Source organism: Manduca sexta, chromosome 8, assembly GCF_014839805.1.
Source record: "Manduca sexta isolate Smith_Timp_Sample1 chromosome 8, JHU_Msex_v1.0, whole genome shotgun sequence".
Taxonomy (NCBI): Eukaryota; Metazoa; Arthropoda; class Insecta; order Lepidoptera; family Sphingidae; genus Manduca; species Manduca sexta.
Genome location: NC_051122.1, coordinates 8,425,312 through 8,443,756, shown reverse-complemented (window position 1 = coordinate 8,443,756; position 18,445 = coordinate 8,425,312). Strand labels below are relative to the sequence as shown.

The 18,445-nt window shown below is 39.2% G+C and overlaps 1 protein-coding gene and 1 long non-coding RNA gene across 3 annotated transcripts in view; both read left to right on the top strand.

The window, feature by feature from the left end:
* LOC115440075 (protein groucho) overlaps nt 1-12,418 on the top strand; it is a 57,443-nt gene extending 45,025 nt beyond the window's left edge. For both annotated transcript variants that reach the window (XM_030164232.2, XM_030164231.2), the window contains exons 8-16: nt 7,177-7,278; nt 7,391-7,512; nt 8,260-8,553; nt 8,765-9,011; nt 9,192-9,371; nt 9,825-9,985; nt 10,703-10,785; nt 11,412-11,611; nt 12,007-12,418. In XM_030164232.2, the coding sequence (XP_030020092.1) occupies nt 7,177-7,278; nt 7,391-7,512; nt 8,260-8,553; nt 8,765-9,011; nt 9,192-9,371; nt 9,825-9,985; nt 10,703-10,785; nt 11,412-11,611; nt 12,007-12,114 (1,497 nt within the window). In that variant the 3' untranslated portion in view covers nt 12,115-12,418. The remainder of the gene's footprint in view (nt 1-7,176; nt 7,279-7,390; nt 7,513-8,259; nt 8,554-8,764; nt 9,012-9,191; nt 9,372-9,824; nt 9,986-10,702; nt 10,786-11,411; nt 11,612-12,006) is intronic.
* A 530-nt stretch (nt 12,419-12,948) lies between these two features.
* On the top strand, nt 12,949-14,757 carry LOC115440076. Its single transcript, XR_003938331.2, has 4 exons — nt 12,949-13,259; nt 13,595-13,682; nt 13,823-13,930; nt 14,036-14,757. It is a non-coding gene; the product is annotated as an uncharacterized LOC115440076 (long non-coding RNA).
* The last annotated feature ends 3,688 nt before the right edge of the window (nt 14,758-18,445 follow it).

Genomic DNA, 18,445 nt, shown 5'->3' with positions numbered 1-18,445 from the left:
AGATTTTTTTAAAATTAAGCGATTGTGGATACGATTAAATGACTGCACGCTGAATTATGAATACATTGCCGTTTTATTACTATTGTGATTGCGATCGTGGCTCATAGATTCAATGTTTCGATACAGTCCGACATCGCATCGGCCGACGGTTCGTGTTTTACCTGCGTAACGAATAACGGCGGCTCACGCTCCCACAGATTCAATAATCCAAATGAAATATTCAATACGTATTGCATCCGACGATTCGTATCGGGAATGCTGTTTTATGCGATACGCCTAGGGATGCGCCGAGCTGTGAGCCCTGTGTGATGTATTACAGTATTTTTGTATGCACGGTTGTGTTGTATGTAACATAGGGTGGAGCGCAGCGTGTCGTAAACACTACGTATATGGATGTCACGTAACCGCAGGGCTGACGAGCCTGCATCGCGTAGCTTCACCCTGCGGTCGCCACACACGCTCCTATGTTGCGGTCGCAGCCACTATCGGCCGTGCGCCTCTGGCCGCCGCTCGCCGCTCGCCGCTCGCCAGGCGACGCGACGTGTGTGGTCTTCCCGCATCGCTACACCTCCACCTTTGACGCAACACATTCTACCTTATTTATTGAACACGTTTCAATCCGATTTTATTATACTTATAACCGCTGGGGTTTTATTACATTGAAGCGCCGCCAAACAGCATTTATACGACGAGTTGTTACGCGGGTTAATTACTATTAAATTGCCACAAACTTATTCGACGTCGATTAGTAAAACAAAAACAAACAGCTAAGCGAGCAAAAAACCCGGGCGTGCGAGCGGTTAATTGAAATCGCTGCATGTTGCTAGCACACAGCAGGTATGTTGGTGCGATAGCTCGCGGCCGTGCTGGGTGCACGTCTTCATAATTTATCTCAATTAGTCGCCGGCGTAATGAGCGGAAGGGCGGCAGACGCGCCGCTTCGCGCTCATAAGAACGCGTTTCGAAAATAGTTGATGAGTTTATTTTATTTGCACCGTACTGTGCGCCAGAGCGTTTTATACATCAAAATCATATCGTTAACATCTTGTTTTATACATTTTTACGCCCACGAAATTATACGTTTTACAATTTTATTTAAAGAAATAAACTGCTGAATGTTGTTTATAACTGCACCATGCGAGTGCGTAGTGTGTACTCAGGATTAGATGTCCATAATACATAGGCGGTGTAGACACGGTGCTCCGCGGTCGCCGGTCGCCATGTTTAACAATGCGGGCATCGTGTGCCATGCGGCGCAGAGTTGTCGCGTTGTCACCGTGTAGCACCGGCGCTGCATGGTAGTACAAGCCGCACAAGCAGCGCCTCAACACGCTCGCACCGGCGCCGCAGCCCACCGCCACCGACCTGCCATGCACCGCACGTCTCTCCTTGCTCCCTTCGCGCTTATCACATATTTACATATGCTTCGTTCACTCACTGCCGTGTACGAGCAACGAAAATGTTTCATGAATAAATTTGTAATCCAATTTGGTCGTTAACTTCTGATTCGACTAACATGTCGACATCAATTCTCTTCCAACGAAAACAAACACATTAGGTGCGGAAAAAAGCAAAGGAAATCCAATTAAATATTTTTCGCTTCTCGTGAAGCGATTAATCACAAAAAGTATGCGGATCGGGCCCTTTTTCGAGTTTCCTCGTTACGGACTAAGACGAGAATCATTAGGAATTAAATTTCCCCTTTCATTAGTCCCTCAACCCTCGTATAATTCTGGACGCGGAGCAATAACAATATAAATCCCCCGTCGCGTCGAGCGGGGGATTACGGCTTGTCTCGACCCTAATTTAGGGCTGCCCCTGGCCCGGATTAACGAAGTGGCGGAATCCGCTAGGGTTGTCGCTACGCATAAACTTGTTACGTGTTTAATGTTTTATTGACGGGTGGCGAGGGGTTCCCATTTAAACAACGGCTTGCTACCGCCTCGGTTGCGAACCCTGCCGCCATTCACTACTCGACACTCGCACGGCTGACCGTCTCTCGCGCTAATTATACCAAATTAAAAATCCTCACTTTGTCTTCGGTAAATACAATTTGTCAACTGACACTGGCTTTGTTAATAATTATTTAGATATTTAAGAAGTAATATACAATTTGTGTTAACGTAAGATTTTTTACGAATTTTGGTCTTGAACAGCAGATAAAAGTCCATGTGCATGTAAAATGTCCATGCCATTTGATTGTCTGTATAATATTGCCTCCAGTGATAAGACTGCCAATTGTACTCTATTAATTATAAGTGGATATACTATGTCTTTAACTCTTGTAAATGTGTACAATAAAGAATTAAATAAATAAAATAAAAAATAAAAGAGGTAAGATAATTTCTAATAAAATTTTACCGCTCTGTTATGTGATTTCCTGGTATAGAAACAAACACTGCTTTGGGTGGACTTACCGATCAGATTAAAAAATAAAAAATTTTCCAGTGCAATTCGTCTTTGTAATCCGTTCTCATTTCGGCGCATTAGTAAACACGCAGCACGTCAATGTGGGGTTTTTTATTACTTGAACTAATTCTTTTTGCTCCGTTTATTTGACGTACATAATAACATTTCAACGCGCAAACAGAAATGTTATTCTTTACATTTTAATTCATGTTTTTCTTACGAATTTCATTTCGCACTACATGATTAATAGTCGGCCAATGTAATTTTATCTTTGCATGACGGGATAGCAAAAATGTCCGCAAAACATGGTTTGTAAGTTCATTAGTAAAGTGAAGCGTTTAATGAAGTTATCGCTCTCGTATGTGTAACACAGTTAACACAATCGGCCGCGGCGGCTCGCAGCCACAAGGCGGCAGCTAATTATTTAAGACGTTATTTTAAAAGGTCGGCCAGCAACCTTTACAAATTAATTTTTATTACTATTACGTTGTTAAATCGAATAGTTCGTTAACACGAAACGAATTGTTTATAGCGGACATTAACACGGGAGTGTCGACAATAGCTTTCAGAGAAAGGAATACCTCGGATTAACACGAGAACATTGTAGTCAATTAAGCTTTGTCAAAACCAAATAGATTAATGGCCACTGTTCATTATTTCTCACAAGTGTTTAAGAATATTTGAATTTAAAAGAATCACTTTGTTTTTGTTTCCTCCGTACTCGATAATTAGGGATAACAAGACGCTTGGTGGCAATTTTCGCTTCAGTTATGAACCATACTATTTCTTTAATAACAATTTTCCGAACGAGTTGTCAGCACAGCGTCGAAACTCAATTCGTAGCAATTTATTTAAGTTAATTTCACAAAGCGAAGCCGCGTACACCATATTAAAATTTGCCTCGGAACCGCAAAGTAGACGCAAACACAAAATTAAAGTCGTCGACACTTAAGGGCTTCGTAGTTTCGAGGGGAGTTTCCGTGAAATTTCTCTCGGAATGTCGAAATGGCGGATGAGTTTCGCAAGTCAACTCAATTATCGTTTTAATTAAGGCGTCGTGCCACGTGACATTTGTTTGCGTGCGTGAAAGCGATCGCGCCCCTCCGCGCCCCTGAGCGCTCGGCTCGCCGCGTCGCTCCCTCCGCTCCGGCGCGGCGCGCTCTCGCCCGCTCCTGTTAATTGTGCTAATTACTCCTGTAATGGAGTGAGGGGGCGGCGTGAGATTGCTTATCGACGACTTCCCCGGAATTTACTCGATGCGATACAACTGTCCGTGAGTTTAGCGTTAATTTGATTTAATTTGTAGCGCGGTCGGCCGTGGCGGCGTCGTGTGGTGCCCTGTTTAGACATCTGTTTCGAATTAGAGACGCGTCGCTCGAACGCGTGCACGGAGCGTTCAAAAGCGAGAGCTCGGTTAAGTGCAGGTTTAACGGCGAGCAGTAATGAACATCAATTGTATTGGGCAAGTTTCCAAGCGTATTTTGCGAGTGGTGCAGGCGCACGGCAGAGTTTCCGCGAAGAGCGCTCATAATGTAGAGTGGCGGAGGCGGAATGGCGGCATAATGGCATGCACTCCCGAACAGATTGTCGGCGGCGAGCTGCGAGCGGCGAGCGGCGGCGAGCACGCCAGCTCCACAACGAGTACCAGGCAATTTGGTTATTTGGGGTCGGCCATAAACCGATAGCGAGCGCAGTAAACGCAATCCTCCACTCGCGACTATAAACTTTACGAGTCACGTAAAAACGCGCTCGAAACGCCGACTCGCTACTATAAATTTATGCTAATGTATTCTTTATAGGAGTTTAATGTGTATTCAGAAATTCCTCCATTATTTATGTATACGAATGAACCGGTAAAGTTAATTTTAAAGTCGCGCTGCGCCCCGCAGTTTACGCTCTCGCAGTCGTTTATTTTTTTAAACTCTTTGTGGGCCACGTTTCCGACTAACGTCGGTTCCTGTTTCATAGTGATTATTATCGTTTTGGTTTACAGCCTCTGTAACGACTCATTTAATTATACACATTACGTATAAACTGGCCTTCAATATTGACGATAGCATCGATGCGCACGCATGAAACATCCTACAAGTAACAAATGTAATGGAACTTAAAGTGAAATGTGCGCAATAAAACTTTTCGATGACAGTATCATAAAACCGAGCCGTATAAAATGGGTGGTCCCGATAACAGCTGAAAACGTCGCGTGTAAATCACCTAACTTTTCAAAACTATTATGCCTGAAATATAGTCCGAACTCAATCCGAACATTTCCGAGCGGCGGGCGGTCTATTTATCTATTTCCCCTCTTCCGCCCCCGAGCGTCCGGTTAACCGCCCCCCTTCCGGTTAACCGGGCGGCGGCGGTGGTGGCGGCGGCGCGGCGCGCGCGGCTAAACGGCTCGTCGCGTGACCGCAGACAATAAGCCCGGGCGGCGTTAACAGCGCGCTTGTATGTTGCCACTTTATATGTTACGTCACAAAGCAGCCCAGCTTCTGTCTCACTCTGCGCTACCGGCCCACCGCCTCACACACGCGCCGCCGGCACGGTACTCCACTGCTACTGCTGCACGAGTTTGTACTTCAACTACTGCTTATTTAGCATCAGAGTCGCGCCGGATAACTCCGCGCGGTGTTATACGCGCCGCTTCGTAGTTCGCCCTTTACACAATTGCTTTTTCTTGAGGTCAAACATAATAGGATAAAGTGAAGATTAGCTCTGTTCACTTTTCTGTTCTAAATGAAGAACTCTGAGAATACCTTCGTAATACGCAATATTACAATTTGTAAGTCAATTACATTTAGTCCGTACCTCATGGACAATAACATTTACCAGTATCCTTTTGCAATAAATGTTTTTAACAAGTCGACGATAAGTGAAACTGCGAAGTGGTATCATTATTATTTAAAGAAAATGTTGACAAAAAATGTATTCCACCAATACATTTATTATATTAATCCCAATTCTCACAATAAGTGCATCGATGCATTTGTGACATAATTAAATACTTGATATACAACCACAAATCATAGTGTCGAATGAACTACACATTTGTACGTGCGGGCAACATAAAATCCATCCAATCGAATCCGACACGTCACATTAGGGCGCGCTGCGGCTCTCTCCAAATGGCCTCACTTGAAATTCGATGTCGAACGCTCCTGTCGAGATCGAGCGCTCGTAAAATTAGGACTTCAATACTCCGACCGTATCGGAAACCCTAGTACATGACTATTTTATAACATTCACCCGCGCTAGTGTGCGCTTTTTAGCTTCGAGGTTTGATTCCATTTACATTTTAGATGTTATTTCGGCTTAGATGTTTCACATATTTATCGTGATATTGGTACCGCCGAAAACTCGTGTCAAATGTACTTAATATCTCTTCAACTTGGGATAAATGTTGTAGTTTTATATTGATTTTTGATTCTTGTTTCCAAGAATTTGTTTCTTTATTCTATAAACACAACAATGACGAGCATATCAATACAGGTTGGAATGGTACCGGTATGTGTCAATCGATTGTTGATGTTCTAAAAATACATTTTTATAGATAGCCTGTCAACTATCAGCAACCGGAATAATATGAATTAGTTTGTTACACGTCAAGTGCTCATGTCGTAGATAAGCGCATCTTAACAACGTAAACGGTTGTATAATATTATCAAGGAGCTACTTGACGATTATACAATGTTAGTGTTGTATGAAATTGAGTCTGTCAGGCTGTAAGTCACGGCGGGCGCGGCGGCGACAGGTCACCGGCCCGTGGCGTCGAGAGCAAATTAACAGCCTCTTGCCACTCGCCTCTAACTTAGTGCCTCGTAAAATGAGGCCCGACACTCCCCTCAAGACTTTACCGAGCGATGCCTACCCGACCCACGCGAAACGACGGATTCAATCGGACCTATTTCTCATTCGGGCTCAATTACGGTCGCAATTTCATTTCCGAAAATCCCGTTGAAAACATATAATAAACGCAAATATCTAAAAGCTCCAATGGCTACGTTTACACGTGGTGATATAATTCCACGTAGAGATGCGAAATTGCAATATTCTATATCGAATACCTATGTCGGATAGCCATTTCGCTCGAATTGCCGCTCTCACGGTTGCGTGCGTGCACTTGAAATAGCATCTGTCTGACACACAACTCGCTGTGAGCACTCGACCGAATATTGATAATCCGTATATTCGGTACCACCGCGCGTCGCAACATTTATGTCTGGTATTCAGTTCAGCGGGCGTTCGGTAAAGGATGCCATCCTTTTGGATTTGCGACGTATAGATATCAATACAGGCGGGCGCGATGGGGAGATGCGGATAGTTTACCTACCGGCGTGTGGCGAGCGCTGAGCATGTGTAAACGCAAGGGGATGGCGGGATGCATGCCGATCGTTCGTCACGTTTATGATTATTTCATTAGTGCGTATTTGCGCGCTCATCCAAATGTTGCGGTCGTGGCCACCCCCTCGCCTCCCCGCCCTCCCCCTGTGGAGCCGGCGAGGGGCGATGACCACTCCCGGAGCTAATCATGCGGTCAGTTTGTTCTGCCTCAGCGTGTTTTGATATTGATATTGACTGTAGCGCTCGCCTCGCTGCGCGCCGATTTATTTGCGAACAATGATCGATTGATTGCTATAGGTACGTAAGCTTGCCGTAAACGTTTTGATTATGTTTGCCCACTCGTATTTGTTAAGCCAACAGCGTACGATACCGCCTGTTTTCAATTATCTTTATTTTAGTGTTCACACTTGTGTTTTATTGTTACAGAGAAATTCCATATCACCCGGCGAGAGGGAAAAGTATAGGACGCGGAGTCCCGCAGAGCCAGACCACAAGAAATTAAAGAAAGAAGAAAAGGATATGGGCCATGTAAGTCTCACCTACTTGTAAAATTGTATTCGACGAATACCTTTGAAACTACTACGTTCTGAATTCGGTATAGTGACTTTTTGCAGCTTATTATAATTTGTCAAATCTTCAGGAATTAGTGGTAGATGACGCGAGTGAGGAGCCAACATCGCCACACAACGGTGCGCCCTCACCACGAGAAAATGGACTCGACAAATTGCAGCCCAAGAAGGAGCACCCGCCCCACAGCCCTAGGTAACGCTATCAAAACATTCTTAATTAAACATTACAGAATATTAAAGACAGAAGGTACGGGACGCTAACTAGCCGTACCAATGTTTTGTCATAATGAGATTAACGGCATTATGTAAAGCTTTACCGACAAATCCGTGTACACGTTGCTAACCTACTATAAACAGGTCAACACCTGTTATATCGAAGCCTTTTTAGCACCTCACGTGTCGCTTTCAACCGGCTAAGCTTGTGTACGCGCGTTAATTCTTGATAATCGCTCTATCCCTTCAATAGAAACCCTAGTGTGTAAACTGCTTGTCGGACGACAAGAAGGTCATTGTACTTACACGGAGCAAGTTGGCCGAGTCGAAAGTTAATCCGCTTCAGCGAATCAATTACGGAATACGGACACTCAGGCTCAGTGTTGGACTCTGGTTAGTCCCATTAACAACAATGAGATTAGATGCCTTGATGAATTGATGTAACCATGGATTATCTCCACACTAATTTGTCAACAAATTACTGCTCTGTGGAAAATTCTTGATCTAATTTGCGACCTTTAAGTTTAAGCTTTGTTTTAATTGCGGTTTTAGCTGGAACTATTTTGCATTCGAAATAGGTATGCTATGGTTCTGTTAGCATTTATTCTACATATATTAGAATAAATTATAACAAAATTTAAAATCAAGCAAATTAATTGCAATATGTTTTCTGACATGAATTACAATCATTTATTGTTGCATTTATTCTACATGATACCTTTTTCAGATCTGGCACATCAAGCAACGCGTCAACGCCATCGGCAAAGAAACTGGACGAGAAGCCGAGCACGCCAATCTCGAAGCCGGTGACGCCGACGTCGGGCGCGAGCGGAGCGGGCTCGGCGGGCGCGCCGCTCAAGGCAGCGGTGAAGCCGCCGGCGCTGCAGTACCCGTACCTAGGGAACGGCGCGCACGACGCGTACGGCCTGGCGGGGTACTCCGCGCGGGCGGCGCTCGCGTATGAGCCGCTGCGCCCGCCTATTGGGCCGGCGTCACTAGCACCCATACCGGGTGGCAAGCCGTAAGTAACAGCCTTCTTTAACTCATATTTTAAACTGATCTGATGATGAGGTCTGATAATTTTGTTCTTTGGTATTCGACAATTTCATTGTGATTAATCTTTTCAATAAATTCATTATATTAATTCTAAAGATGCTATATATCATAGTTTACAATAAAAATGTAATTACCCCAAAATGTAACAAACTAATGATAATCCAAACAATTTGCAGTGCGTATTCATTCCACGTGTCGGCGGAGGGCCAGATGCAGCCGGTGCCCTTTCCGCCAGACGCGCTGATGGGTCCCGGCATTCCCCGTCACGCGCGTCAAGTGTCTGCCCTGGCGCACGGCGAGGTCGTTTGCGCCGTCACTGTCTCCTCGCCCACAAAGTACGTGTACACCGGCGGCAAGGGCTGCGTCAAGGTGTGGGACATCAGCCAGCCGAGCAAGGCGCCCGTCAGTCAGCTCGACTGTTTGGTGAGTGGGTAACTGTCCGCGTGTCTTTTGGATTTGTATTTTTCAATTCAATGTATTAAATTTAAAAATTAGTTCTACAATACAATATCTCAAAATAATTGTATGTTCCATAAATCTTAATCTTTTTCAAACGATAAGTAGACACATTTCTCTAATATTAATTGTTACAATTAATTGCAGCAAAGAGACAACTACATACGATCGGTTAAGTTGCTGCCGGACGGGCGCACGCTGATCGTGGGCGGCGAGGCGTCCAACCTGTCCATCTGGGACCTGGCGTCGCCCACGCCGCGCATCAAGGCGGAGCTCACCTCCTCCGCGCCCGCCTGCTATGCACTCGCTATTAGTCCAGATTCTAAGGTAACATATTTGGTCAACGCATCTTATCTTTTCAAGGCACAGAACAGGACTTCTTACTTGTGTAAAATAAAGATTATTAAGACCGTCTAATGGTAATTTTTATACGTATGGGCCAATCCTTGAAATACAACTGATTGAAATCTTCTGTGTGGCCAAACGTTGGCTGGTAAGAAGGTAGCAGATGAGTTTTATACCAAACTATCGTAATATTTGATCAGCAGTTCTACGAGGACAAAGACAGGCTGGCAAAATTCTGGGGACCGATAGTAAACAGCCTTTTGTATGTTAAACAGTGTAAACATAACCTACCACCTTGTCAAATTAATCGGTTTACTGGTAGTATACTATGTCTTAGTTTAAAATAAAACGTTATGCCGGTCATAGACTGATATTAAAATAACTCAGGTAATCTTAGTCATCAACAATCTAACAATTCGTTACATTGTTCAACAGGTGTGCTTCAGTTGTTGTTCTGACGGTAACATCGCCGTGTGGGACTTGCACAATCAGACTCTGGTGCGGCAGTTCCAGGGACACACAGACGGCGCGTCCTGTATAGACATTTCCGCCGACGGCACCAAGCTTTGGACCGGGGGACTCGACAATACTGTGCGGTAAGTCATATGCGTGTTGTAACCAAGGGCCCAGGTACTAAGAAAAATTGTCCACTTTGACCCAGTGTGACTAATAAGTGGTCTTACTCGGTGTTATGAGTGCCTGTGCGGGAGACAAAAAAGGTCTTGATGTTTTGTTAGTTTCACAATGTTGATCGAAAAAAAAGGTTCTTTAAGTGTGGACTTGCTTTAGTTATATACTGGTCTAGGGTCTACTACAACTTCTAGCTCTATGGTAGCTTAGCCCCTGCTAATATTTTGTATAGGCATCTAAAAATCTTCTATTTTGTTATCATTATCACTTAAATCTGGGATCGGTGGAACACGCTTTACGATTCTACTTCAAGACCGACACGCTGTGTGCCGTCATCTCTGGAGAATATATATAATTTCATATTCATCTATAAAAACCTTCAGGAGACTAGAATAATTTAGTGATATTATTTTTTATTTAACGAGTGTTCATTCTCTGGAAAATCCAAGAATAAATTACAATAAATAATAATATTTTTAACTACAGCAAATGAAAATTTAACATGGCGTAATTTTAAGACGTCTTTTTTTAATACGCTATAATTTAAATATACAGTTCCCGCTAAATAATTATTATTTTAAACAAATCAGTTTTGACATTTGTATTTATGAACCACTTACTTATATAAAACAGTTTTTGATGCACAAACTTTAATACTAAAATTTAATTTCATTTGTTTACAGATCTTGGGACTTGAGGGAAGGCAGACAATTGCAACAGCATGACTTCAGTTCCCAGATATTCTCATTAGGATATTGTCCAACAGGTAATTTTTATGCAATATTTTACCATGACGTTAGCTCAAGTTAATTGCCCAGAGTGCGTAGGCAAATACAGATGACTACAATTGACCTATTGTACGTATGTCCGCATTAAAAACAAAATTATAGAGCAAGTTTCGTTAATGCGACTTGCGTTGAGAAAGCAAAATGGCGTCCCGATAAAACGTCTATGTAGAGACAGCAAATAATTCTATTTAATCCACTTACAAGAGTAACGGATAGCAATGATGCACAGTAAACAATCATAGCCTGTAATCAGATTAAATGTTTGTGACACTCTTTTTAAATCTAAGAGAGAAGTTAACCTAGATTATCTAGCTTTAAAACGTAAGATAAAATTTTATTTCGTAAAATGACCTCACATTATTTGCTCTAAAATTTTTAGCCAGTGTAACTACTGGACATAATAAGACTTAACATCTCATGTCTTAGGATGGCGAGCGCAGTAGAATACTAAACAATACTGTAATTCATAATGTTGAATGGTTGTCTACTGTTTAAGGGAGGTCGTATCGCTTACCATCAGGCGAACGGCAAGCTCGTCTCGTCAAAGCAATAAAAAAAAATTACCATACTTTTATTTATCAATAAATATTATCTTTTCTACCAGGCGAATGGCTAGCAGTGGGCATGGAGAACAGTAACGTGGAGGTGCTGCACGCGGTGAAGCCGGACAAGTACCAGCTGCACCTGCACGAGTCGTGCGTGCTGTCGCTGCGGTTCGCGTCGTGCGGCAAGTGGTTCGTGTCCACCGGCAAGGACAACCTGCTCAACGCCTGGCGCACGCCTTATGGCGCCAGTATATTCCAGGTCAGTTGATTATTCTTTTTTTTTCTCTTTCACCCGGCCTTATCTCGCTCCACATTAAGGTCGACATAGCATAATTTTTCAAGCTTGTTTCTGAATTGTTTAGACTCGTTTTAACTACTCTCCATATCCATTAACTATCTTGGATAGAGGTAGCGTAGATGGGTTTAGATATGTGTGCTAATAAATACTCACAGTGCCCGAGAAATTGTGGGCATTGGTGTGAGAAGGGATGGGAATGTTGGTGAAGAAATTTATTGAATTCACAGCAGTCTAGCTTAGTGAAAATTAAAAACGATACAATTTCAAATATTTTTTTTTATAAGGCTAAGACTATCTGGGACAATATAAGTAATACCCTTGAAATTATGTTGACTAACATAGTTTTTTGTTTACAGTCAAAAGAATCATCATCGGTGCTCAGCTGCGATATATCATCGGATGACAAATACATAGTGACAGGCTCCGGCGACAAGAAGGCCACAGTCTACGAGGTGATTTACTAGTGACACAAATACGGACAAACAAGCGAACAAACAAACAAGATCAAGTGACTGTGTGTTAGTGATTGACGAACGTTCAGGGAACGTAGAGTGGCGATCGGTGATATACTTAGCTTTAGTGAATGTATAGATGATAATCGGGAAGCCTGTATGTACTTATGCGTCATGTTTATATAGATTAGTGTGCGCGATTTATGTTTATTTGTTGAGCGCCCGTAGTGTATGTTGGCAGCAGATCTCAAAATGATGATTTCGTTTCAATATTGTTGTAAAATGCTCGTATTAAAGAAAAGATATGCGCAACATGTCTGTGTGTCTTATTTGCCGTTAAACCTGTATATTTACAGTCAGTTTTAGAAAGCTGACTGCGAGATTAATAGATAAGTCTAACCCACTTTTTTAGACGCAGAGAAAAAAGTAATATCGCAATGTAAGTTGATAATGTGGTAGTTTTTTTTAAATGGTAAATATATTGAATTAAGTACTTAAGGCTGCTATTTCAAAAAAATGCCGAATATGCGTGCAGTTGAAACCACTTTTTGTCGATATTTATGAAGCGAACACTTAAAAAAAAACAGGCTGTATCTTTAGGATATGAGAAGTGATTTTATTATTTTCTTTTTTTCTTTCAATATAAGATAGTGTGAAAAAAAATCAGCAAAACTCCTCTAACTTTGACAGGTAAAACCATGTTAATCACTTAATTTATAAAAAAAAACAGCACTAAAATTTATTCACGTGTTAATAATATTATTTGCAATGATATTATTTTGTTACTTTACAAAAATATGTTGAATTTCGTTTGTAATAAATTAAAAATTAATCTTACTAAGAATTCGATCAGTGGCATCCCCGCATTCGCCCATAAAGTCAGTGCGGGGCGAGTCGTGTTGCTAGATGAACCTATATCACTTAGCTCAGCGCATCAAATAATTTTTGTTAATATTACCGTACGAATATTCAAATTTTGGCAGCTTTAGTGTACAATAGTATTGTGACGTATAGGTAGTAGGTACTTAGTTAGTATATTATTTTATTAGTGGTATTCAAAAATAGACAAATTAGTTTACTCGAAATGGGAAGTAAACAGAGGCGGAAGAAACGTGGTCTGAAAAAACTATTCAAACTTAGGGGTTACAAATAAGCAAGTAAGTACTAATAATTTCTTATGTACTTATATGTTATATTTTGTAAGATTAACTATTTATAAAGAGATTGGTAGTCAAACGCAGTTTTATAGCTAATTAAAAAAGTTGAAAAAATACAGCAAATTCCTCATATAGTTATTTCTAAAGTCATAAGCTGATGACCAGCTTACTTACATTTTTATATCTAGCGCTAGTTTGTCAGGCACCGATGCCACAGAGTAGATAATTGTCAGAGTCGAACTACGCAAAAGTGTGTAGGTACCGAACATAACCTTTGTTTTTGGGTATTTTATGTATATTTGTTTGTATGTTTTATTTTATTTTTTCTATTACAGATCCAATAATCGTTCGAATAGTTTAAATATAGAGGAAAATTCTGAAAATGTTAACCGAGAAGTAGACCACGACAAATGTGCTTTAGATGTAAGTTTTCTCCTCTTTGGCAAAATCACATCATGACATAACAAAATAATATTGCCACAAAAATTCCATAATTGAGTAGTTGACACAAAAACAAAGTTCTATAAAGTGTTATTTATTCCTAATTTTAGTATTTATTTTAGAAACAAGTCGGTGAGAAAATCGCAAAGAATACTTCACTATCTCTGTCGACCCCCATACGCGACGAGTGCCCTAGTGAACAAATCGAAGATAGTTCTACTCTCTACGAAGTGAGTTTATATTTCGGCAATTTACTGTGAATAATAATTGATTGTAAGCTTGTTATAATATTTAAATGCTAGGTAGTATTATAATAATATGTTATTTATTCACAGACAGAAAAAGCTAAGTCTTCTCCTGAAGCGTGTCAACTTGAAGGACGACGAATCCTCAACCTAAAAACATTTTACACAAAACTCCAAGAAATAGCAATATAGCAAGAAATAGAAATAGCAAATAGAAGAAAATGAAAATGTTCGACCGCCCAAACGAAGAAAAATATTGTATGAAAAGAAATTAAATTTTAGTGAATTTTAAATCGTTATCACTATAAACAATTCGATTATAATATCTTAATACATAAATAAATTAAATAAATTCGTTTAAATAAAACTGTTTAAAACTAGTAGGTACCTCTATTAATTTTATATCTGTCTATAAAACCACTGTTGTTGCTGTCCCTTATTGTATTTTATTCTTTGAATAAGTAGATATCTTATAGTAACAAAATATTAAACCATAGATAAATAAAATATTTTACAGATTTGTCTCATAATTGTATGAATTACTTATAAAATTTACAAATGTGCAAAATCGCGAGTACAATCGCAGGACGAATATCGACAGATAATTAGTAAAGAATTTAGATAATTTATTATAATACTTAAACTACTCTGTAAATTTTCAACTCAGTGTCATTAGCATAAGCGGCCCGTGACTGATACGCGGTCAGCGCGGGCGGCCGCGCATTACGATCTTTTGGTGCGGGGGTGCGGTGAAGCGCGGGAAGAAGTTTCTAGCTCCGCCCCATTCTTCAAGGCCATTGGCTTCATCTCAAGCCTTAATTGTCAAACACAAACTTCTTAGAAGTACAAAGCATATTAATCTATACTAGCATACTATTTATTTTTGATAATTTACAGTAACATCAAAAATAAAACATTATTTAAAAGCGATCTTGATGGTAGATAGAATACGATTTATTCCAATCTCCCGTAAATCATAAAGTTATCTATACTATTATATAAAGCTGAAGAGTTTGTTTGTTTGTTTGTTTGAACGCGCTAATCTCAGGAACTACCGGTTCAAATTGAAAAAATATTTTTGTGTTGGATAGCCCTTTGTTCGTGGAGTGCTATAGGCTATATATCATCACGCTGTGACCAATAGGAGCGGAGCAGTAATGAAACATGTTGCTAAAACGGGGAAAATTTATTAGTTTTGAGAGCTCCCGTTGCGTGCGCTGCGTAAACGGTTAAAGTTATGCAACAATGATGTATGACGGGATTGTTCTCTTAAAAAGTTTTACAAAAATATAAAACAAAGTCCCCTGCTGCATCTGTCTGCCTGAACGTGTTAAACTCATTAGGTATAAAAACCTCAGAAAAAACTATTAACAGTAGGGAGTTAGAACACATTAATCCACAATCACAAATAAACAACCATTTTCCAAAAATGTATAAAAATAAAACTACAACTTAAACCTGTTTAAGGAAATACAAAGAAGCCTGGACATAAAAAACAAATTTAACCGATCTTACGTCGTGTCAATGCTAGGACGTTCATTTATTTCCACAAGGATAGTTCACACAATTTACACCGGAACAAAGATTTTATCTCATAATTGCACACGATACTTAGATCACCGGTGTTAAGTTAGGTGACGGTAAGTAACGAAAACCTTGACTAAAAGGACTCTAATTCAACGGATTAAAGACCTTTTTATTATATTTTTATGTAGAGTTTAGTTACCATAACTTTAGTTTAGGTAATAAACCCTAGTTTATTTATAAGTATTTAGGTATTATAAATTTGAATTCCTCCAACTTAATATTAACTTTCAATTAACAAATTTATTAAATTTATAACTTAACTTGTAGGTACTAAGTCTAAAGGTCAATCGGAATAAATAAAATACATATAACTGATATTTCCACATTACATATGAAAAAAATGTGTTCCATAAATAGCTGAAATTTAAAACCGGTTTATCGACTCAAATTTGCCGTTTTATTGAACTGACTAACATGACACCATGTGTTTAGTAATGACTGTGTTATCTAAATGCCATTACAATGTCCCGTGTTCCAGATTACTCTCAATAACAATTCAATGGAATTTTTGCGAACGACTGTGGCGAGTGACGAGAGCCATTGAATGAACAGATACGAAATATGCCGGTCTTTAGTAATAAACATATCAATTCTTGTTTTTAATCATTTTAGCTATGTTAAAGTTTATAAAAGAAGTTCAAATATTTACAGCGCACGATTTACGGGTAGGAATATGCAAAGACTAAATAATAATATTTTTTAAAATATAATCGATCTTTTTTGAAAATTTTAAGCTACCATAGAGTCTAACTAATAGTGTTATAAAAAAAAATATAAAAAAATTAAACAACAAAAGTAATAACATATTGTTGAAATATGATGTTAGTTTTTTTTTCTATATGCACTATAAATTTGGAATAGCAGCTTCTAAAAGTACCGTTAGGGCGCCGTTTTGCTGGGGCGCACTGCCTTAAGAAGCAGACGTTTAAAGTAAATAATAATCTCTAGATTTGGTCTGAGAGACTGTAAGTACTTAAGTACCTACTTAGTAATTACTAAAATTAATTACTTACCTATTTGAACATAAGTTGAATGTAAGTTTTATTGCAACGAACAATAACTACGTAAGAGATGTATGTGCGGCCAATTATAATGTCTTAAGATTTTATGAGAAACGGCAATCTTACTTCTTACTCATACTATCATTAAAAATACACAAGTTTTGGGAAGATATGTTTGCCTAAAGTAAACGCAGAAATTACTTAATGGATTGACGAAATCAAACACACGGATAAACCATACCTAATCATAAACAGTATGCTTTTTATCCCGGAAAAGTATATAATAATACTTTTATTTCGGGCAAAAGTCTTCTACAACGTAGAACAAGAAACTAAGGACTAGCAAGTTTACTCTAGCCAATATATACCTAAATAATTCTATTCACTTGCGACAAGCTCCAATTCCTGCAAGTTTCATCGCAGAATTCATGTTGCCGTGACTATTAATTCGGTATAAAATACTTGCGGAAGTCGACTTTGCAAGTTTTCTTGCTAATGCAAACCCCGTTTCAGATTAAGCTACATTTTACTGACGGTTTAGAAATGTAATCTGACATAATTTTAATTGAGCCACATAATACTGAACGTCAATATCGAAGTGGATCCTTTACACGGCCAGGATTAAAAATATAAATATAAAAAGCTAAAACATTACACATGTCGTCGGATATCAGTTGGCCGGAGCAGACATTGGTACTACCAGCCACCGCGCCGATTGTTATCTCTACAATAATTGTTGTATTATTTAAATATATAATACTTATGCACTTATATGTTAAATAGAATTATTTATTTTGATATTGTATTACAAAACCGTAGATTCAAAACGAATTATGTACAGTCAGCCACAAAAATAGCAGTACAAATTCAAAATTTCAAATCGCCTTTAAAGTCTTATGTTCTTATCAGCGATCGTTTTTCTTAATTATAGTAATCTTTAAAGAGTTAAATTCACTTTAAATAAATAAAAAAGGATATTTCGATTGAAAGTAATTAGTTGTAGCGTTTTATAGCTTTCGAGTTTGGTCAGAGAAATTCCAAAATTTAGCAAAATGTTTGGAGGTGTATTAGAAGTAAGTAAACGCAGAAACAACGGAACGGATTTGGAAGAATTGACATATGGATAGACAATGCCCCACATAGGCTACTTTTTATCCCGATAATTTATTCCCATGGGAAATAATAGATTTTTTAAATAGATGACGATGTGTTCTTACGAGTATAATATTTTTTGAGGGACTTTTGTAGCGAGAAAGGCTTTTTATGGAGGCCAAGCCACTAACAAAACCTAATAGAAACTGTTAATAAAATTTTCATTAGCTAACTTTTACTCGTGTCTTCGCCCGTATAAGAATGGATGAGCAGTCACGCACTTTCAATTTTCCCAAGATATAAAGTACCTTAATATGCTTCTTTCTAATCCCCTCAAAAAACTGGTTTTATTCCTAACTTTAAAAGTTTTTTTATTGGAGAGCAACTTAATTATTTGCCGTAAATATATTCTTAATACCATATTAAGTTGCCTGCCAGTAAATGCCTTATCAAAACAGTCCCAATATTTTCGGAGATGATGTGGAATAAATAGACAAGGAATTTTAAAAAATCATTTTTTATGTTAAGCTATATAAATTTTCTTTTACATCTCATTTGAATATGCGATTATTTTTTCAGGTGTGAATAAATGTATGAAGTTATGTCACCAGCGATAACATTAGGTCGGCGCCGCCAAATCCCCTGTAACTTGTAGAACTAGTTGTAGTGTAGTTGTATGTACTTACATTAAATTTTACGAATAATCTTATTTCCAGGCTATTTTTTGTCACTTCTTTTTTGGGGGCACGCTAATTCTCGACAGTTGTAACCTAATAATTTCTTGTACCCCCTCCCAACCTTTTAATGGGAATAAATTCGT